This window comes from Heptranchias perlo, chromosome 43, assembly GCF_035084215.1.
Source record: "Heptranchias perlo isolate sHepPer1 chromosome 43, sHepPer1.hap1, whole genome shotgun sequence".
NCBI lineage: Eukaryota > Metazoa > Chordata > Chondrichthyes > Hexanchiformes > Hexanchidae > Heptranchias > Heptranchias perlo.
Genome location: NC_090367.1, coordinates 7,841,369 through 7,862,059, shown reverse-complemented (window position 1 = coordinate 7,862,059; position 20,691 = coordinate 7,841,369). Strand labels below are relative to the sequence as shown.

The 20,691-nt window shown below is 52.1% G+C and overlaps 1 protein-coding gene across 1 annotated transcript in view; it reads left to right on the top strand.

Annotated features, from left to right (window-relative positions):
- LOC137306364 (EH domain-binding protein 1-like) overlaps window positions 1-20,691 on the top strand; it is a 38,451-nt gene that overhangs the window by 3,432 nt on the left and 14,328 nt on the right. Inside the window, exons 2-9 of the mRNA XM_067975518.1 lie at window positions 3,045-3,124; window positions 3,878-3,913; window positions 8,722-8,811; window positions 10,184-10,619; window positions 12,032-12,554; window positions 13,876-14,045; window positions 14,970-15,018; window positions 16,328-18,352. Of these exons, the coding sequence (XP_067831619.1) occupies window positions 3,045-3,124; window positions 3,878-3,913; window positions 8,722-8,811; window positions 10,184-10,619; window positions 12,032-12,554; window positions 13,876-14,045; window positions 14,970-15,018; window positions 16,328-18,352 (3,409 nt within the window). The remainder of the gene's footprint in view (window positions 1-3,044; window positions 3,125-3,877; window positions 3,914-8,721; window positions 8,812-10,183; window positions 10,620-12,031; window positions 12,555-13,875; window positions 14,046-14,969; window positions 15,019-16,327; window positions 18,353-20,691) is intronic.

Below are 20,691 nucleotides of genomic sequence, written 5' to 3'. Positions count from 1 at the left end.
TAAACTGCGCACTACAGCAAACAGTCTACAGAGTCTATTTAAACTGCACACTACAGCAAATAGTCTACAGAGTCTATTTAAACTGCGCACTACAGCAGTCTACAGAGTCTATTTAAACTGCACACTACAGCAAACAGTCTACAGAGTCTATTTAAACTGTATACTACAGCAAACAGTCTACAGAGTCTATTTAAACTGCACACTACAGCAAACTGTCTACAGAGTCTATTTAAACTGCACACTACAGCAAACTGTCTACAGAGTCTATTTAAACTGCACACTACAGTAAACTGTCTACAGAGTCTATTTAAACAGTGCATTACAGTAAACTGTCCACAGAGTCTATTTAAACAGTGCATTACAGTAAACTGTCCACAGAATCTATTTAAACAGTGCATTACAGCAGTCTACAGAGACTATTTAAAGAGTCTCTAGGAACTGCAGCAAACAGAACTCATGGCTGAAACTACAGCAACGTCTCCTGATAAAAGCAGGTTTAAATAGACTCTATAGACAGTTTGCTGTAGTGTGCAGTTTAAATAGACTCCGTAGACTGATTGCTGTAGTGTGCAGTTTAAATAGACTCTGTAAACTGTTTGCTGTAGTGTGCAGTTTAAATAGACTCTGTAGACTGTTTGCTGTAGTGTGCAGTTTAAATAGACTCTCTAGACTGATTGCTGTAGTGTGCAGTTTAAATAGACTCTGTAAACTGTTTGCTGTAGTGTGCAGTTTAAATAGACTCTGTAGACTGTTTGCTGTAGTGTGCAGTTTAAATAGACTTTGTCTGCTGTAAAATAGACTGTTTGCTGTGGGTCCTTCTGTAAGTCCCGCCCCGATTCCAACTCATTGGCTGACACAGTGCTGTCAACAGACACTCTGGGAAAGAAGGGGCAAAATATAAAATGCAGTGAGTGGAGTATAGTTACATACAAATTATATGTGTAAAATCACTTACATCAGTGCAGTCTCCAGGCATGATTGACAGGGGAATTCTCCAATCATCTCCATTCTGGCCGGGAATAGCAGTGTCCCTAATAAGCAGCCTTTCTTTCCTTGATCAGGTATCTATCCGGCTCCTTTTTGAAACATTCTGAAGCTCAAGTCATTTTGCTGGCAGACTATTCCATGGCTCGGTGCGATGTCGGGGGGGTGGGTTTCTGCCAGTCTCTTGTCTGACTTAAGGTCTGGTTCTATCGTACTCATGGCGTAGCTTCTGTGAATCCGAGCCCTGGGGCCAGAAGGACTGAGGTCGTGAAGAAGGATCGGAGAGACTTGAGCTCTTCTGCCTGGGGAGGAAGGCCTCCTTGAGGTACAGAAGGCAGCAAACACAATAGAACCTAATCTCCAAGTGAATGGAGCAAAGGTCAAGGGGAATCTCGGGTGACCAAGACATGGAACAGACTTTAGGTGGAGAGCCAAACTGTGGCAGATGGAGTTCAATGTTGGGAAGTGTGAGGCCATCCACTTTGTACCTAAGAAAGATAAATCGGAGTATTTTCCAATGCTGAGAAGCCAGGAACTGTGGAGGAGCAGAGAGATTTAGGGGTCCAAGTACAGAAATCACTAAAAGTTAGTGGATAGGTACAAAGAATAATTCAATATGATGGCCTTTATCTCAAGAAGGCTGGAAGTTATATTACAGCTGTCCAGAGCTCCGGTTCGACCCCATCTGGAGACACTGCGTTCAGTTCTGGGCACCGTCCCCTCAGGAAGGATATATCGGCCTTGGAGGGGGTGCAGAGCAGATTCACCAGAATGATACCGGGGCTAAAAGGGTTAAATTACGAGGACAGGTTGCAGAGACGAGGCTTGTATTCCCTCGAGTGTAGAAGATTAAGGGGTGATCTAATCGAGGTGTTTCAGATGATTAAAGGATTTGATAGGGTCGAGAGAGAGAAACTATTTCCTCTGGTGGGGGGAGTCCAGAACAAGGGGGCAGAACCTTAAAATTAGAGCCAGGCCGTTCAGGGGTGATGTCAGGAAGCATTTCTTCACACAAAGGGGAGTGGGAATCTGGAACTCTCTCCCCCAAAAAGCTGTCGAGGCCGGGGGTCAATTGAAAATTTCAAGACTGAGATTGATGGATTTTTGTTGGGTGAGGGGATTAAGGGTCACGGAACCAAGGCGGGTAGATGGAGTTAAGATACAGATCGGCCATGATCTGATTGAATGGCGGAACAGGCTCGAGGGGCTGAATGGCCCCCTCCTGTTCCTGTGTTCCATTCAAGAGAGAGTTGGATGATGTGATCGGTGGGAGTGCAGGCTGTGCCTGAAGGGGGGTGAGTTTGCGATCAGGTGATTATTGGGATACGTTTTCTGATTTAGTGTTGGTAGCGTATTGGGAGTTCAGACGCACAGATTTATCACATCTGACTCGGCCCACGTGCGTGGAACTTAATAAATGGGGAAATGGCCCCTTTTTGCCCGTAAGTTCTCCCTTCAAGTGGAACTCTGCACCGGGAGAGCTATCTCGTACGTTCTATCCCACAGTCCGAATCAAATAATCTGACACCACTCAAAAAAAAACCTGGATCATGTCCCCTTTTCCCGATCTCCCGCCCAACCTTCATTCCGATGCAAACCAGCTCAGCGCAGCTGGTTGGTTCCATTGGCCTGTTCCTCGTCAGCCAACACTGCTGGCCACAAGGAGGCGCCTCCCGACTCGACACTGGTCGTGGGCAGGACCCGAACTTGTTGGTACTCTCGATCGTGGTGGGTGGGGGAGCATCGTCCCGGCCCATTTTGCCCGAGTGTCAGCGGGATATTTGACCAAGGGGAGACTCATCAGGGCCAAGCCCCGTCTGGCCCTCGCCCGACAGGACGGTACCGGACTGGCAAATACTCTGCGGTCTCCCTGGCCAGTCCCGTACACCGATATCTCTGAATCCCAATCCTGTGCAGTCTGTTCCACACATCCACCACTCTCTGTATAAACACTGTCTGCTCCCCTCGTGTCTCCCGGTCCTAAAGCTTGTGGCAATCTCAAACACGTTACTGGGGACGAATTTATCCTCGGACATACACGCTGCTGCCCCCTTCCCTAGCCCAGGGGTGCTGAGGCCAATTAAAGTGTCCACGTCGGAACCCCAGCCGAGTTCAGAAGTTGAGTCTCGGGATCACGGTGGTCAGTGCGTTTACTAACTGAGGTATCGGGGCAGACAACAGATGTGATGTGATCTGGGTTTTGTCTATATTTTTAATGCAGTAACTAGTAGCACAGACAGCAACAAGGAATGTAGCGGAGTCTGTGTGAAAGTGTGGCAGTAACTCTCAGGAGGAACTGACCTAGCGTCCTGTGCTTGTCTTGCCTGGACTGGCGGCCGTCTTGCCTGGACTGGCGGCCGTCTTGCCTGGACTGGCGGCCGTCTTGCCTGGACTGGCGGCCGTCTTGCCTGGACTGGCGGCCGTCTTGCCTGGACTGGCGGCCGTCTTGCCTGGACTGGCGGCCGTCTTGCCTGGACTGGCGGCCGTCTTGCCTGGACTGGCGGCCGTCCTGCCTGGACTGGCGGCCACGTTAATGGGCCTGAAAGGGGCACGAGACACGCTGCCCCTGCCTTGTTACTCCCCCTCTGCAGGGTCCCTGCACTGATTGTTGTCCTGTTACTATGCAAGTTAGATCATCATCTAGAATACTGTATTGCACTTAGAAATCAGTTAGGACGGCTGATATTGCCCTTGCGAGGGTTGAGATTTGAGATTATGAATGGGGAATTTCCACAGTTGATCGCTAAGAGGAAGGGGTTTGAACACGAGCTCAAAATGCGGAATAAAAATAAACGATGTTTTCGGTCGGACTGACTGTGCGACCGTTGACCTTCTGCACTTTCCACTTTGCCACCTGAACTTTCCTGACAAACTCCCTCTCGTTCTGTCGCAGGGTTTAAGTTTCTCTTTAACACGGAGCAGCTGAGAGGTGGGTAAATGCCGTGACGGAGCTCGCTTTGCCGTTAATCGCCATTAACCCGCGTTGGGCTGGAGGAGCAGTCCCGCTCCAGCTCCTGAATGTAATCCGGTCTGTGTGTTTGGAGCTGCCGTGTCCCAGCTTGCTCACTCTTGCACTGTTTGTACAGAGACACTACACAGGTGATCGCCTTGTGCCCAATTACCTTACTCTCTGGAGTACTGCCCCCATGTAAACTATCCCAATTACCTTATTCTCTGTATTAGTGCCCCCCACCCCACCTCATGCAGCTTATCCCAATTACCTTATTCTCTGGAGTACTGCCTCCATATAAGCCATCTCTATTACCTTATTCTCTGTATTAGTGCCCCCCCCCACCTCATGCAGGTTATCCCAATTAGCTTATTCTCTGGAGTACTACCCCCCCAAACACACACAAGTTATCCCAATTACCTAATTCTATGGAGTACTGCCCCCCATGTAAGATATCTTTATTCCCTTATTCTCTGGAGTACTGTCCCCATGCAGGTTATCATTACCTTATTCACTGGAGTACTGTCCCCATGACAGTTATCGCTATTACCTTATTCTGTGGACTACTGCACCTATGTAGGATATGCCTGTGACCTTATACTCTGGAGTACAGCCCACATGTAAGCAGGCTCTATTACCTTATTCTCTGGTTTACTGCCCCCCCCCATGCAGGTTATCCCTCTTACCTTATTCTCTGGTTTAATGCCCCCCCATGCAGGTGATCCCAATTACCTTATTCTCTGGTTTACTGCCCCCCATGCAGGTGATCCCAATTACCTTATTCTCTGGTTTACTGCCCCCCCATGCAGGTTATCCCAATTACCTTATTCACTGGAGTACTGCCTTTTTTTGGACATCTTTCCCTTCTTTCCCTCAAGGCACTGACTTGCTGAGGCACTGGTCACCCTCTCCAGCTCACCCAGCCGGCCACCTTTCATGTGAATCTAGACCCGCGAGTGTCTCGGCTGGCTATTCAACTGTGGGAGCATCACCGCCGAGCCTGACATTCACTTACGTGCACTTTCACGACAGCAAACAGGAGAAGGAAGGCGGGCTGATTTTTGGCATCCAAGAAAATATGCGATTACGTACAGATCGATAACGGTCCTGTCGTCTAAACGGGATCAAGCACGTCAAACACCAACTCCATTGCACACGAGCCATAACTGTACGAACGCTCCTTGCTCCCCCTTTACTTGTCCAATGTGCAGCGCCCCTGGTGTTGCAAATGAAAGCCTGGTTTGTGTTGAGAAGGGGGGAGGAGCGACGGGGGACATGAAGGCCGCATGGATGGATCGTGCATGCTTGTTGGACGTGTGCTGCTGGCATGTTTTCCGATTGCCTGACGCCTCGTCGCGTACTCACCAGGGGTCACCAGCCTTTCCACGTTGAATGAGGGAAGGGCTACTGGAGAACGAGTGATTAACTTGCTTTTCTGAATGAAAATGTACGCCCTCTATTTTGATTGTTGAACGCTAGGCTGTTATAGTCAACAGAAGTTACTCTGGAATCCAGCACTCGATTGAATTGTTGGGGGTCAGGGACCTTAATGAAATTTTTTTCCCTCTCTCTCATTCACTTCTCACATATAGAAATAAATGGTAGCCATTACTGAGACGTGGTTGTAAGGTGAGCAAGGTCAGGAACTAAATATTCCAGGGTATTTGACTTTACAAAAAGACGAGACAAAATGGAAAAGGAAGGGGAGTAGCCCTGATAATAAAGGATGACATAAGGACAGTAGTGAGAAAGGATCTTGGCTCAGAAGATCAGGAAGTAGAATCAGTATGGGTAGAAATAAGAAATAACAAGGGGCAGAAAACACTGGTGGGAGTAGTTTATAGGCCCCCCAGCAGTAGTTATACTGTTGGACAGAGTATTAATCAAGAAATAAGAGGAGCTTGTAACAAAGGTAATGAAATAATCCTGGGGGACTTTAATCTTCTTATAGACTGGGCAAATCAAATTGGCAAAAGTAGTTTGGAGGATGAGTTCGTGGAATGCATTCGAGACAGTTTCCTAGAACAATACATATGGAACCTACCAGGGAACAGGCTATTTTAGATCTTGTCTTGAGTAATAAGACAGGGTTAATTAGTAATCTCATAGTAAGGGATCCTCTGGGGAAGAGTGATCATAATATGATAGAATTTCACATTGAGTTTGAGGGTGACGTATTTAAGTCCGAAACTAGAGTCTTAAATTAAACAAAGCCAATTACATAGGTAGCGGTGAGTTGGCGAAGGTAGATTGGGAAATTAGATTAAAAGATATGACAGTAGATAAGCAATGGCGAACATTTAAATAAATATTTCATAATTCTCAACAAATATTCCATTGAGGAATAAAATCTCCATGGGGAAAGTGATCCATCTGTGGCGAACTAAAGAAGTTAAGGATAGTATTAGATTAAAAGAAGAGGCTTATAATGTTGCCAAGAAGAGTGGTGAGCCTGAGGATTGGGAGAGTTTTAGAAACCAGCAAAGGACGACCAAAAAATTGATAGAGGGAGAAAACAGAATATGAGAGTAAACTAGAAAGAAATATAAAAACAGATTGTAAGAGCTTCTACAAGTAAATAAAAAGGAACAGAGTAGAAAAAATAAATGCGGGTCCTTTAGAGGCTGAGACAGAAGAAATTACATTGGGGAATCATGAAAATTTTTACAAATATTTTGTATCTGTCTTCACAGTAGAAGACACAAAAAACATACCAGAAACAGTGGGGAACCAAGGGTCTAACAAGAGTGAGGAACTTAAAACAATTAATATTAGTAAAGAAAAAGTACTGGAGAAATTAATGGGACTAAAAGCCGATAAATCCCCTGGACCTGATGGCCTACATCCTAGGGTTCTAAAAGAGGTGGCTGCAGAGATAGTGGATGCATTGGTTGTGATCGTCCAAAATTCCCTTGATTCTAGAATGGTCCCAGTGGATTGCAAGGTAACAAATGTAACCCCGCTATTCAAGAAAGGAGGGAGAGAGAAAACAGGGAATTACAGGCCAGTTAGCCTGATATCAGTCGTCGGGAAATTGCTGGAATCCATTATTAAGGAAGTGTTAACAGGGCACTTAGAAAATCATAATATGATTAGGCAGAGACAACATGGTTTTATGAAAGGGAAATCATAATAACAAGGGGCAGACAAATCTACTGGAGTTTTTTGAGGATGTAACTAGCAGGGTGGATAAAGGGGAACCAGTAGATGTAGTATATTTGGATTTTCAAAAGGCATTCGATAAGGTGCCACATAAAAGGTTGTTACACAAGATAAGGGCTCATGGGATTGGGGGTAATATATTAGCATGGATTGAGGATTGGTTAACAGACAGAAAACAGAGAGTAGGGATAAACGGGACATTTTCAGGTTGGCAGGCTGTAACTAGTGGGGTGCCGCAAGGATCAGTGCTTGGGCCTCAGCTATTTACAATCTATATTAATGACTTAGATGGAGGGACCGAGTGTAATGTATCCAAGTTTGCTGATGATACAAAGCTAGGTGGGAAAGTAAGCTGTGAGGAGGACACAAAGAGTCTGCAAAGGGATATGGACAGGTTAAGTGAATGGGCAAGAAGGTAGCAGATGGAGTATAATGTGGGGAAATGTGAGGTTATTCACTTTGGTAGGAAGAATAGAAAAACAGAATATTTTTAAATGGTGGGAAACTATTAAATGCTGGTGTTTAGAGGGATTTGGATGTCCTCGTACACGAAACACAGAAAGTTAACATGCAGGTACAGCAAGCAATTAGGAAGGCAAATTGTATGTTGGCCTTTATTGCAAGGGGGTTGGAGTACAAGGAGGTCTTGCTGCAATTGTACAGGGCTTTGGTGAGACCACACCTGGAGTACTGTGTACAGTTTTGGTCTCCTTACCTAAGGAAGGATATACTTGCCTTAGAGGCGGTGCAACAAAGGTTCACCAGATTGATTCCTGGGATGAGAGGGTTGTCCTATGAGGAGAGATTGAGTAGAATGGGCCTATACTCTCTGGAGTTTAGAAGAATGAGAGGTGATCTCATTGAAACATATAAGAATCTGAGAGGACTTGACAGGGTAGATGCTGAGAGGCTGTTTCCCCGGCTGGAGAATCTGGGCATAGTCTCAGGATAAGGGGTCGGCCATGTAGGACTGAGATGAGGAGAACTTTCTTCACTCAGAGGGTGATGAATATTTGGAATTCTCTACCCCTGAGGGCTGTGGATGCTGAGTCGTTGAGTACATTCAAGACTGAGATAGACAGATTTTTGGACTCTCGGGGAATCAGTGGATATGGGGATCGGGCGGGAAAGTGGAGTTGAGGTCGAAGATCAGCCATGATCTGATTGAATGGCGGAGCAGGCTCGAGGGGCCGAATGGCCTTCTCCTGCTCCTATTTCTTTCTTGCGTTCTTTCATCCCCTTTCTCTCTCTCTCGTCCTCTTCTCACCCATCCTCTTCTCTACTCTCTCTCCTTCCCCATCTTTTTTTCTGCACATCCCTTCCTCTCTTCACATCCTGCCCTGACTGTGGGACTTACAAGTTTGGAGAGGGCGAGCGAGGGAGAGATAAAAGAACAAGGGACATCTATGGAGGCCGGGGTATCCCAGCATGCACGGCAGAGGCGAAAGCCCCCTATTGAAACTCAAAAGGGCCTCCTGAGAGCTTTCACCAGCGGCCTGGAATCGGGGATTAGTCCCCTCTCCAGTCCGTCTCCTGGCCATTCAATCGCTGGCCCGGATCAATAAATCCTGGAAGCCGCCGGGACACGCGGGAGTGTGTAACTCTGTCGCCGTTGTCATTTCCAGATGTGAACGAGCCTCTCGGCACGCTGGAGGAGGAAGAGGAGGATCATGGGGCAGCGGGAACGAGTCACGGTGTAACGGGGACACTGGCAGGTGAGTTTTCTGAGCACGCTCGCAACCTGAAGGATGTCGGGGGCCTCTTCAAGATTGCGGACGGTTATTTCCCTCTCGTAGTCTGTTCCTCCCATCCTTACGGCCCAGGTTCCTTAACCCAGCACTCACGGGCTGATGCCTCGTGTGTTCAACCAAGGGGTGCATCAGAGCCAAGCCCGATCCTTAACACCTCCAACGCCCACACTCCGCCAAGGGCTTTCCTGTCACTGTCACTGGGCAGTGATCAGGAGCGGGAACCCTGGCTGATTTACTTGATTGCCCCCTGCCCCCTAACTCCAGGGGCACTAAGGCTAATTATACCAACTCACCTACTGCCCGAGACTGAGATCTGCAGCTCAGCACAGAGTGCCGATTGAATGCAGGACCTTCCTGGTCTGTATGGCTCGGTAAGAGTGCACACTGATATTACTGTATCTGACCCGTGCTGTACCTGTCCTGGGAGTGTTTGATGGGACAGTGTAGAGGGAGCTTTACTCTGTATCTAACCTGTGCTGTACCTGCCTTGGGAGTGTTTGATGGGACAGTGTAGAGGGAGCTTTACTCTGTATCTGACCCGTGCTGTACCTGCCCTGGGAGTGTTTGATGGGACAGTGTAGAGGGAGCTTTACTCTGTATCTAACCCTGTACCTGCCCTGGGAGTGTTTGATGGGACAGTGTAGAGGGAGCTTTACTCTGTATCTAACCTGTGCTGTACCTGCCCTGGGAGTGTTTGATGGGACAGTGTAGAGGGAGCTTTACTCTGTATCTAACCTGTGCTGTACCTGCCCTGGGAGTGTTTGATGGGACAGTGTAGAGGGAGCTTTACTCTGTATCTAACCCTGTACCTGCCCTGGGAGTGTTTGATGGGACAGTGTAGAGGGAGCTTTACTCTGTATCTAACCCTGTACCTGCCCTGGGAGTGTTTGATGGGACAGTGTAGAGGGAGCTTTACTCTGTATCTGACCCTGTACCTGCCCTGGGAGTGTTTGATGGGACAGTGCAGAGGGAGCTTTACTCTGTATCTAACCCTGTACCTGCCCTGGGAGTGTTTGATGGGACAGTGTAGAGGGGGCTTTACTCTGTATCTAACCCTGTACCTGCCCTGGGAGTGTTTGATGGGACAGTGTAGAGGGAGCTTTACTCTGTATCTAACCCGTGCTGTACCTGCCCTGGGAGTGTTTGATGGGACAGTGCAGAGGGAGCTTTACTCTGTATCTAACCCTGTACCTGCCCTGGGACTGTTTGATGGGACAGTGTAGAGGGAGCTTTACTCTGTATCTAACCCTGTACCTGCCCTGGGAGTGTTTGATGGGACAGTGTAGAGAGAGCTTTACTCTGTATCTAACTCTGTTAAATTCTCTTTAACACACAGCTCCAATCCCCGATAGATGGAAGGAGGATGCCTCAGGTGGTCATGAATCAAAGGCAACTCCAGCCAGCTCTCGCCCGTTTAGCCCGGTCCACAAAGCACAACTCCCGCACAGAAACCCTTTTAACGAAGACCGCGGGTCACCGGTTACATCGGAGGCGGGTCACGGCGTCGAGAGCCAGCATCGGCCCCTGAACAGCGGCGGGGAAACCCCGGCCAGCCAGCTCGGAGGTCGAGTCGCTGAAACCAAGCCGACCCGGGGTGGAAGAAACGCAGACAGCCGGCAGCCAGTCAACAACGCAGCCGAGCCGACCAATCCCTTCGAAGACGAGGGACCGGTCGCTTCACCCCAGCTCGACGCCCAGAGACTCGGCAAGCCGGAGGAGGTAGGCCGCAAACCCGTTGCTGAGCAACCAGCAACGGAGAAGAAGGACGATGGGTAAGTGAGAGGGATTCCGATCTACTTCCTAACCAAATCCATCGGATGGGCCTCGGAATCTTCCAAACCCACCCACCCTCTTATCGCTCTCCCAGTTCTTCTATTCCTACCATCTCTCCAACACTAGGCTATGGTTAGTGTGGTGGTAATGTCACTGGTCTAGTAATCGAGAGTTCGAATCCCACCAGTGCAGTTTGAACTCGGTTTAAATAAATCTGGAAATAAACAGCTGGTGTCATTAGAAAAAACTCAACTGTTTTACCGATGCCCTTTGGGGAAGGAAACCTGCCGTCCGTACCCGGTCTGGGCCTATAAGTGACTGCAATCCCACAGCCAACGTAGCTGACTCTTAACTGCCCTCTGAAGCGGTCGCTCAGTTGTATCAAGACCACTACTACAGCGGTCCAAGAAGAAGGCCCACCACCACCTTCTCAAGGGGCAACTAGGGATGGGCAATAAATGCCAGTGTTGCCAGCAATGCCCACACCCCGAGAAACAATTTTTAAAAATTCGCATTCCCCAATAAGGCCAGTATCTGTCTCGGATGGTTTCTTGGCTGGCTGGCCCGCGAGGCCAAACGGCCAAGCTAATTGTCGCGGTTCCTGCATGGACAGATGTGCACCAGGCGTTTTACCTTATTTGGGCCCCTGTCGTCGCGCAGTCACGGCGATCCTTAAAGCAAGCAGAGACCGTTGGCCGCGCAGTGGAGATCTGTCGCTGGAACACTGGCCGCCTCCTGCGAGCTGTTACCCGCCCCGAGCTGGCTCGGTGCCCCAGCGGGCCGTCATTGAGAAGTATCTCCGTGGACTTTTGACACGGGTATTTAAAATCACGAAGGGCCCAGACAGAGTAGATAGAGAGAAACTGCTCCCATTGGCGGAAGGGTCGAGAACCAGAGGGCATAGATTTAAGGTGATTGGCAAAAGAACCAAAGGCGACATGAGGGAAAACTTTTTTACACAGCGAGTGGTTGTGATCTGGAATGCACTGCCCGAGGGGGTGGTGGAGGCAGATTCAATCATGGCCTTCAAAAGGGAACTGGATAAGTACTTGAAAGGAAAAAAATTGCAGGGCTACGGGGATAGGGCGGGGAAGTGGGACTAGCTGGATTGCTCTTGCATAGAGCCGGCATGGACTCGATGGGCCGAACGGCCTCCTTCCGTGCTGTAACCTTTCTATGATTCTATGAGTGGTGCAGCACCAGAACCGGTAACCAACCGATCGGTATTCAGGGATGGAAAGAAACACCGGGCCGAGGGGGGGAGGGGGTCGCACACCGGGCCGAGGGGGGGAGGGGGTCGCACACCGGGCGGGGTGGGGGGGGTCACACAAGGCGCTCATCTTCACATTCATCTTCAACCAGTTGTCTTGTGTTGGACCCCATTCATCGTGTGCTACTCTCCTACTTTCAGGTCCACCAAAGCCAGTGAGATGAGGGGAGAGACGCCACTGCCCGCTCCGCGGCTAAAGAAAAGGCAGCACAGTTTGACCAAGGCGTCCCTGGGAATGCCTAGTGGTGAACCTCTGGACTCTGCGGCGCCTTCAACCTCAACGGGCGCGATGGACGCATGGAAACCATCGACGTCACCGCCCAAGGCAATCACGCAGGATTCAATGGTCGACCATAACGTGGCGGGGCCCGCCTCAGCGGCCGGCGCAAAGAATGCCCAGGGGAGCACAGCTGGTGGCAAAGCGCCCGAGCCAGGCTCCGCGGCGAGGCAAACCAGGTCAACATCTGGCTCCCGTCTGGCAACGCCGCCCTCGACAGACGCAGAGGCAGCGCAAGTGTCGGCCAATCAGAAGGAACCTGAAGCCAGGACCAAGCGGAAAGCCCCGCCCCCTCCGATATCCCTGAACGCCAGTTCCTCATCGCCCGCCGCCGCAGATTCCAGCCTGGAAGGATCGAGCCCGGAGAAGAAACCTGCAGGCCCCTCGGTAGTAAGCGCTTCACTCTTCCGTCTCAACCCTGAACCCTGCTTTCCCTCTCCTTCCCCACTCGGCCCCCTTCCAGCAACTTAACTCGGAGGGAAGTTGGGTTTGCTTTTCCCCTCTGGGAAAGGGGAGAGTTTGTGCGGGGATCGTGTTGAAGTTTTCCCGATCAGGAAGAGAGTTGACAATTGGCAAAATGGTTCCTTCAGGTCCAGGGACCTCTGGTTTAAAAACAACGGGAAGGAAAGAAAGAATCTGCATTTATATAGCGCCTTTCACGACCTCAGGACGTCCCAAAGCACGTTACAGCCAATGAAGTGTTTTTGAAGTGTAGTCACTGTTGTAATGTAGGAAACGCGGCAGCCAATTTGCGCACAGCAAGATCCCACAAACAGCAATGTGATAATGAGCAGATTATCTGGGATTTTTTTTAGTGATGTTGGTTGAGGGATAAACATTGGCCCAGGACACCGGGGAGAACTCCCCCCTGCTCTTCTTTGAAATAGTGGCCATGGGATCTTTTACATCCACCTGAGAGGGGCAGACAGGGCCTCGGTTTAAAGACGGGCACCTCCGACAGTGCGGCACTCCCTCAGTACTGGCACTGTGTCGGCCTGGATTATGGGGCTCGAGTCTCTGGAGTGGGGCTCGAACCCACGACCTTCTGACTCGGAGGCGAGAGAGAGAGAGAGAATCTGGAGACTGCTGAACAGTAATGGGAACGCGGGCTGATTGAGTAGCAAGGAGGGGGATAGAGGATGGAGAGAGTCAAGATGGAGAGGGAAAGAAAGATCGACTAGCTACAACAGTACTAGAAAGGGTTCAATTGCTCTTTAACCAAGTTGCTTAAACCAGGCCTGTATTCCTGTGAGTTTAAGAGATTAAGGGGTGATCTGCTTGAGATTCGACAGGGTAGATAGAGAGAAACTATTTCCTCTGCTGGGAAGAATCCAGAACGAGGGGGCGTAACCTTAAAATTAGAGCTCGGCCGTTCAGGGGTGATGTCAGGAAGCATTTCTTCACGCAAAGGGGAGTGGAAATCTGGAAAACTCTCCCCCAAAAAGACTGCAGAGGTCAATGGGAGCTTTCAAGACTGAGATGGATGGATTTTTGTTGGGTTAGGATAAGGAGCAAAGGAGGGAAATTGGGATCGAGATACAGATCAGCCACGATCTGATTGAATGGCGGAGCAGGCCGGAGGGGCTGAATGGCCTCCTCCTGTTTCTAACGGGTGGGGTTTGGTGGGAGGGGAGTTTGGGCCTTTGGCGTGGTACCGAGTCGAAGAGGATTGTGTCTGACTGTGCCCCTCCTTTTTGTCCCCCAACAGCACTGCCCCCTTCAGAGCCCGTTCCTCGCCAATCCCAGCCGCTGCCTGCTGGACTGGTGTAAGGAGGTGACCAAAGACTACCCTCGGCTAAAGATCACCAATTTCACCACCTCCTGGAGGAACGGGCTGGCCTTCTGCGCCATCCTGCACCACTTCCAGCCTGGACTCATGTACGTACAACAAGAATCTGCATTTATATAGCGCCTTTAACGTAGTAATAACATCCCAAAGCACTTCAATTTGACGCCGAGCTACACAAGGACATAAGGGGACAGGTGACCAAAAGCTCGGTCAAAGAGGTAGGTTTTAAGGAGCGTCTTAAAGGGGGAGAGAGAGGCGGAGAGGTTTAGGGAGGGAATTCCAGAGCTCAGGGCCCAGGCAGCTGAAGGCACGGCCGCCAATGGCGGAGCGATGGAAACCGGGGATGGACAAGAGGCCAGAATTGGAGGAGCGCGGAGATCTCGGAGGGTTGTAGGGGCTGGAGGAGGTGCACCGTGGGCCACTTCAGCACAGGCCAGCTCCACCGTGGGCCTCCCCACCCCCCCCCCCACCCCCCAATCCCGGATAGCTCCACCGTGGGCCACTTCAGCACAGGCCAGCTCCACCATGGCCCCCCCCCACCCCCCAACTCCGGCCAGCTCCACCGTGTGCTTTCCCCCTTCCCCCACCCCGCCCCGGCCAGCTCCACCGTGTGCTTTCCCCCTTCCCCCACCCCGCCCCGGCCAGCTCCACCGTGGGCCTCCTTCCCCCCCCCCCCAACCCCGGCTAGCTCCACCGTGGGCCACAACAGCACAGGCCAGCTCCACCATGGCCCCCCCACCCCCCCACCCCCCGGCCAGCTCCACCGCGGGGCCGCCCCCCCGGCCAGCTCCACCGAGGCCCATTCGGCCTATGGCGATTCTGGCCTCCAAGAGACTATTTGCAACTTGCCCTCTTCTATTCGGTCCCAACTCATTTACACAATCGTTCTGGGCATCACGCAGGCTTCTATCACTTTACCCCTCGGGCGCGCCCGCAGTTCGGTGATATTTTTGGCGGGCCCTGCCCCTTATCCGTTTATTGCTCCGTCTCTTTTTCTTTTTCCCCCCCTCCAGAGATTACTCCTCACTGGACCCTCACGACATCAAAACGAACAACAAGAAGGTGAGTGCAAGTCGAGGCTTTGGACCCCTCGCGCGAGGGACGAGGCCAGCGGGTCAAGGTGGAGGCGGGCGCGCGCGCGCGCGGGTTGGACGTGTCCCGTGGAGGTTTCATCCCGTGATCCCCTCTCTCCCGTCTGCGACCGCCCCCACGCTCCGCCAATGGTCGCCCAACACGTGACGCCCCGCCTTCCCACGGCCAATCGGAAAGCGAGCTGACTCTTCGTTACCCGATTGGACGATTCTTGACTCTTGTCAAGAAGCCAGTTCTCCCTCATCTCCAATATTTTTACAACTGATAAATGAAACTGCTCAAAAATAATGGAAATTTCTTTAATTTTATCTCCCCGGGTTTTGCTGGACATTAATCTTTAATTCCTGGGGGGGGACTCCAGGCCGATCCTGGAGAGTTGGCAGCCCTTTGAGGTTTCTGGGGGGATTTCTTTTTTTTTTTTTGACCCCCCCCCCCCCAACTTCCCTTCTTTATGTTTCCGTTTGTGGGCTCGGGCTGTTGAAAGCAGATTGCGCCCATGGGGAGACAGTAATGGGAGAGGAAAGCTGCAAAGGAACATTGAGTGGGCCAAACTGTGGCAGATGGAGGCCAACGTGGGCAAGTGCGAGGTCATCCACATTGGGCCGAAGAAAGACAAATCAGAATCATTTCTAAATGGCGAGAAGTTAAGAACTGCGGAGGAGCAGGGAGATTTAGGGGTCCGAGGACTGAAATCACTAAAAGCCAGTCGACAGGTACAAAAAATAATTAAAGAGGCTAATGGAATGTTGGCCTTTAATCTCGGGGTAGGGGGGGGGGTTGGAATACAGTTATATAAAACTCTGGTCAGATCCCATCTGGAGATACTGCGTTCAGTTCTGGGCACCGTCCCCTCAGGAAGGATATATCGGCCTTGGAGGGGGTGCAGCGCAGGTTCACCAGAATGATACCGGGGCTAAAAGGGTTAAATTACGAGGACAGGTTGCAGAGACGAGGCTTGTATTCCCTCGAGTGTAGAAGATTAAGGGGTGATCTAATCGAGGTGTTTAAGATGATTAAAGGATTTGATAGGGTCGATAGAGAGAAACTATTTCCTCTGGTGGTGGGGGGAGTCCAGAACAAGGGGGCAGAACCTTAAAATTAGAGCCAGGCCGTTCAGGGGTGATGTCAGGAAGCATTTCTTCACACAAAGGGGAGTGGGAATCTGGAACTCTCTCCCCCAAAAAGCTGTTGAGGCCGGGGGTCAATGGTACATTTTGCTAACTGTTCATCCACTCACATCTGCTTTTGGCGGCTTTCTCCTTTTCTTGTGCCTCTCCAGGCCTTTGACGGGTTTGCCAGCCTCGGTATCTCAAGGCTCCTGGACCCAGCGGACATGGTCCTCCTGGCCATCCCCGACAAGCTCATCGTGATGACCTACCTGTGCCAGATCAGGGCCCACTTCACCGGCCAGGAGCTCAACGTGGTGCAGATCGAAGAGAACAGCAGCCAGAGCACCTATAAGGTAGGAAACTTCGACTCGGACACCCATAGCTCTTTGGACCCTATCCAGTTTTACTCGGAGAGAATGGAGGTCCACCATGCCAGCTCTGTGCCTCAGAGACCCAACCGGCCCAAGAGGGAAGCCTTGAAGAGGAACAGCCAAGTCCTGTTGAGCAACGCTGAAAGCCCAGAGTCAAAAGCCTCTCCTCAGGCCAATTCACACGCCAACTCCTCCACAGCGGTTGGCTACGATGCCAATGGCGACTCGCTCCCTCCGGAACAGTCCCAGGCGACAGTGTCTAGCACCAGGGCCTCTGCGAGTGCCCAAACAACCGAGGCTGTTCTGGCCCCGGGGCCAAAGCATTTGGTTCACGGTCAAAATGCTGAGGCAAATGTCGCGCTGCCAAAGGATCACGGGAAGCCTGGGCCGGGCTCTGCCTCGGAGGACCGTGGGAGGCCCAAGGAGGTGCCCATTGCAAAGGCCCGCAGGAAGCCCCGGGAACTGACCGCTACAGAGGATCATGGGAAGGCCGTGGGGCCGCCTGCCTCAGAGGATCATGGGAAGTCTAAGGAACTGTCCGTTACAGAGGACCGTGGGAAGCAGGTCGCCTCGGAGGACCGTGGGAAGCAGGTCGCCTCGGAGGACCGTGGGAAGCAGGTCGCCTCGGAGGACCGTGGGAAGCAGGTCGCCTCGGAGGACCGTGGGAAGCAGGTCGCCTCGGAGGACCGTGGGAGGTCAAGAGAACTGCCCATTACAGAGGCTGATGAGAAATATGTTGGGCCGCCTGCCTCAGAGGATCATGGGAAGATCAGTGAACTGTCCATTGCAGGGGACCGTGGGAAGCAGGTCGCCTCAGAGGACGATGGGAAGCAGGTCGCCTCAGAGGACGATGGGAAGCAGGTCGCCTCAGAGGACGATGGGAAGCAGGTCACCTCAGAGGACGATGGGAAGCAGGTCGCCTCAGAGGACCATGGGAAGCAGGTCGCCTCAGAGGACCATGGGAAGCAGGTCGCCTCAGAGGACCATGGGAAGCAGGTCGCCTCAGAGGACCATGGGAAGCAGGTCACCTCAGAGGACCATGGGAAGCAGGTCACCTCAGAGGACCATGGGAGGTCAAAAGATCTGTCCATTACAGAGGCCTCAGAGGAGCATCCACAGGCCAAGGAGATGCCAACTGCAGCGGTTCCTGGGCGGCCAATGGACGTGTCCAGCCCAGGAGATAGTGGGCAACCTATTGAGCTGTTCATCAGTGAAGATCCCATCACTCCAGCTTTGCTCATCACAGAGGATCATGAGAGGCCAGCGGTGCCGTCCGCTCCTGAGGGGCCGCCCGCCCAAAAGGATCGTGGGCAAGCCGCCCGCCCGCCAGCTGCGGAGAGTGCCGGGAAGCCCGGGGGTTCACCTCCCCCGAGCCGTGGGACGCCTTCGGCCGCAAGGGGCCACGGGGAACCCGGGGGGACGGTCAGCCAAGAGCATCATGGGACGGTCAAGCAGCCAGAGAGCCCTCAAACGCAAGAGACGGCGCTGGAAAAAGAGAGGGCGGTCGTCCCCCGGGAAGAGAGCGTCGGTATTCCCAACGGGTCTGCGGATCGGCCCTGGGGCAAGGATGGACCTCCGGATCCTGCGGACGGCGCGGAGGCCAGGAACGGCGCGAGCTTGCCCTGCAGCACCGGCAGGCCGGAGAGGCTCCAGCGCTCGCAGTCGTCGGAGAGCCGGTCCCCGGGCCGGTCGAGCAAGACGGGCTTCTCTCACCTCAGGGACGCGGACCTGGTCAAGAAGAAACGGTCGCGAAGGCGCAGCGACTCGGTGGAGGAGGCTGACGGGAGCGCGGGCCAGGCCGAGTGGGCTGGCGCGAGGACGGAGGTAAAAGGGGCCGCCAGCACGGTGTTCATGGCACGAGCGGTGTGGGTAAGGTGGTGGCGAGCCAGCCAGGCCTCGGTCCGTACGTAGGGGACCAACGCGTTCCTCCGAGGGAAGCTTCCCGTAGTTCCGTGACACGAAGACCTTAGTTACCGAGGAAAGTGGACGTCCTGAGCCCACCTCCTGCCCTGCCCCGAACATTCCCCACCCCCTCTTTGCTCCCCCCCCCCCCTCCCCCCCCCCAGCCACCGTCAATCCTGGATGTAACGAATTGCAGCAGCCCAGAGACCCCCAGATAGGAAATATCTGCCTCGCCTCAGTCTGCCTGCTAGAGAGATGTCCCATCAAACGCTCCCAGGGCAGGTACAGGGTTAGATACAGAGTAAAGCTCCCTCTACACTGTCCCATCAAACACTCCCAGGGCAGGTACAGGGTTAGATACAGAGTAAAGCTCCCTCTACACTGTCCCATCAAACACTCCCAGGGCAGGTACAGGGTTAGATACAGAGTAAAGCTCCCTCTACACTGTCCCATCAAACACTCCCAGGGCAGGTACAGCACGGGTTAGATACAGAGTAAAGCTCCCTCTGCACTGTCCCATCAAACACTCCCAGGGCAGGGACAGGGTTAGATACAGAGTAAAGCTCCCTCTACACTGTCCCGTCAAACACTCCCAGGGCAGGTACAGGGTTAGATACAGAGTAAAGCTCCCTCTACACTGTCCCATCAAACACTCCCAGGGCAGGTACAGGGTTAGATACAGAGTAAAGCTCCCTCTACACTGTCCCATCAAACACTCCCAGGGCAGGTACAGGGTTAGATACAGAGTAAAGCTCCCTCTACACTGTCCCATCAAACACTCCCGGGGCAGGTACAGGGTTAGATACAGAGTGAAGCTCCCTCTACACTGTCCCATCAAACACTCCCAGGGCAGGTACAGGGTTAGATACAGAGTAAAGCTCCCTCTACACTGTCCCATCAAACACTCCCAGGGCAGGTACAGGGTTAGATACAGAGTAAAGCTCCCTCTACACTGTCCCATCAAACGCTCCCAGGGCAGGTACAGGGTTAGATACAGAGTAAAGCTCCCTCTACACTGTCCCATCAAACACTCCCAGGACAGGTACAGGGTTAGATACAGAGTAAAGCTCCCTCTACACTGTCCCATCAAACGCTCCCAGGGCAGGTACATGGTTAGATACAGAGTAAAGCTCCCTCTACACTGTTCCATCAAACACTCCCAGGGCAGGTACAGGGTTAGACACAGAGTAAATCTCCCTCTACACTGTCCCGCCAATGTGGCAGCCAATTTGCGCACAGCAAGAGCCCACAAACAGCAATGTGATAATGACCAGATAATCTGTTTTGTTAATGATGTTGGTTGAGTGATAAATATTGGCCCAGGACACCGGGGAGAACTCCCCCCTGCTCTTCTTCCAATAGTGGCCGTGGGATCTTTTACAGAAGAGGGGCAGACGGGGCCTCAGTTTAACATTTCATCTGAAGGACGGCACCTCCGACAGTGCGGCACTCCCTCGGTACCGGCACCGGGAGTGTCGGCCTGGATTACGAGGCTCAAGTCTCTGGAGTGGGGCTCGAACCCACGACCTTCTGACTCGGATGGATAGTTTAACCCCAAATCGCGGACAGGACTTTCCTGTTCCAGAAACCGACTGACCTGCTGTGATTTTCCAACATTCCTGGTTTCCTGTTCCTAGCTGTATTCCAGTGGGGATTCATTGTCTGTTTCTTGGGATTGTTGTCGTGTGTCGAGCAGTTTCAGTCAGCCTGTGCCCCACGAACCGGTTTGTGTCTTGACCCCATGGGAAAGGACATCAATCACACGGTGGGTTCAGAGGAAGAGGAGCTTTAGCCCGTGCGATCACCTCCCTTTATAACACTCCAGCTCTCCCTTACACAACTCCAGTGACCTGGCTTCCAACACCCTTGCTGGAGGTTAGCTGTCGATCGCCCTCCGTGGGAAGAAATATTGTCTCACCCCTCCCTGAGACCTGTCCTTCACAACCCTGTGCCCTCTTAACCCTTGCCCTGTGCCCTCCTTGACCCTGACACCTCGATCCTGTGTCATCTTGACCCTTGACCTGTGCCCTCCTGACCTGTGCCTTCTTGAGCTAATGCCCCCCTGACGATGACCCTCTTAACCCTGGCCCTGTTGCCCCCTGGGGTCTCTGACAGGATTGTTCTGGGTTAACTTTCTCGCTCCCATCTTGTGCACTCCACAACAGAAGCCCCCAAATTATGGACGGTGGACCTTATGTGGCTTTCCAGCCTCGAGTGTCCCAGTTACTCGCCCTCCTGCTGATAAATTCATTCTCTGGATG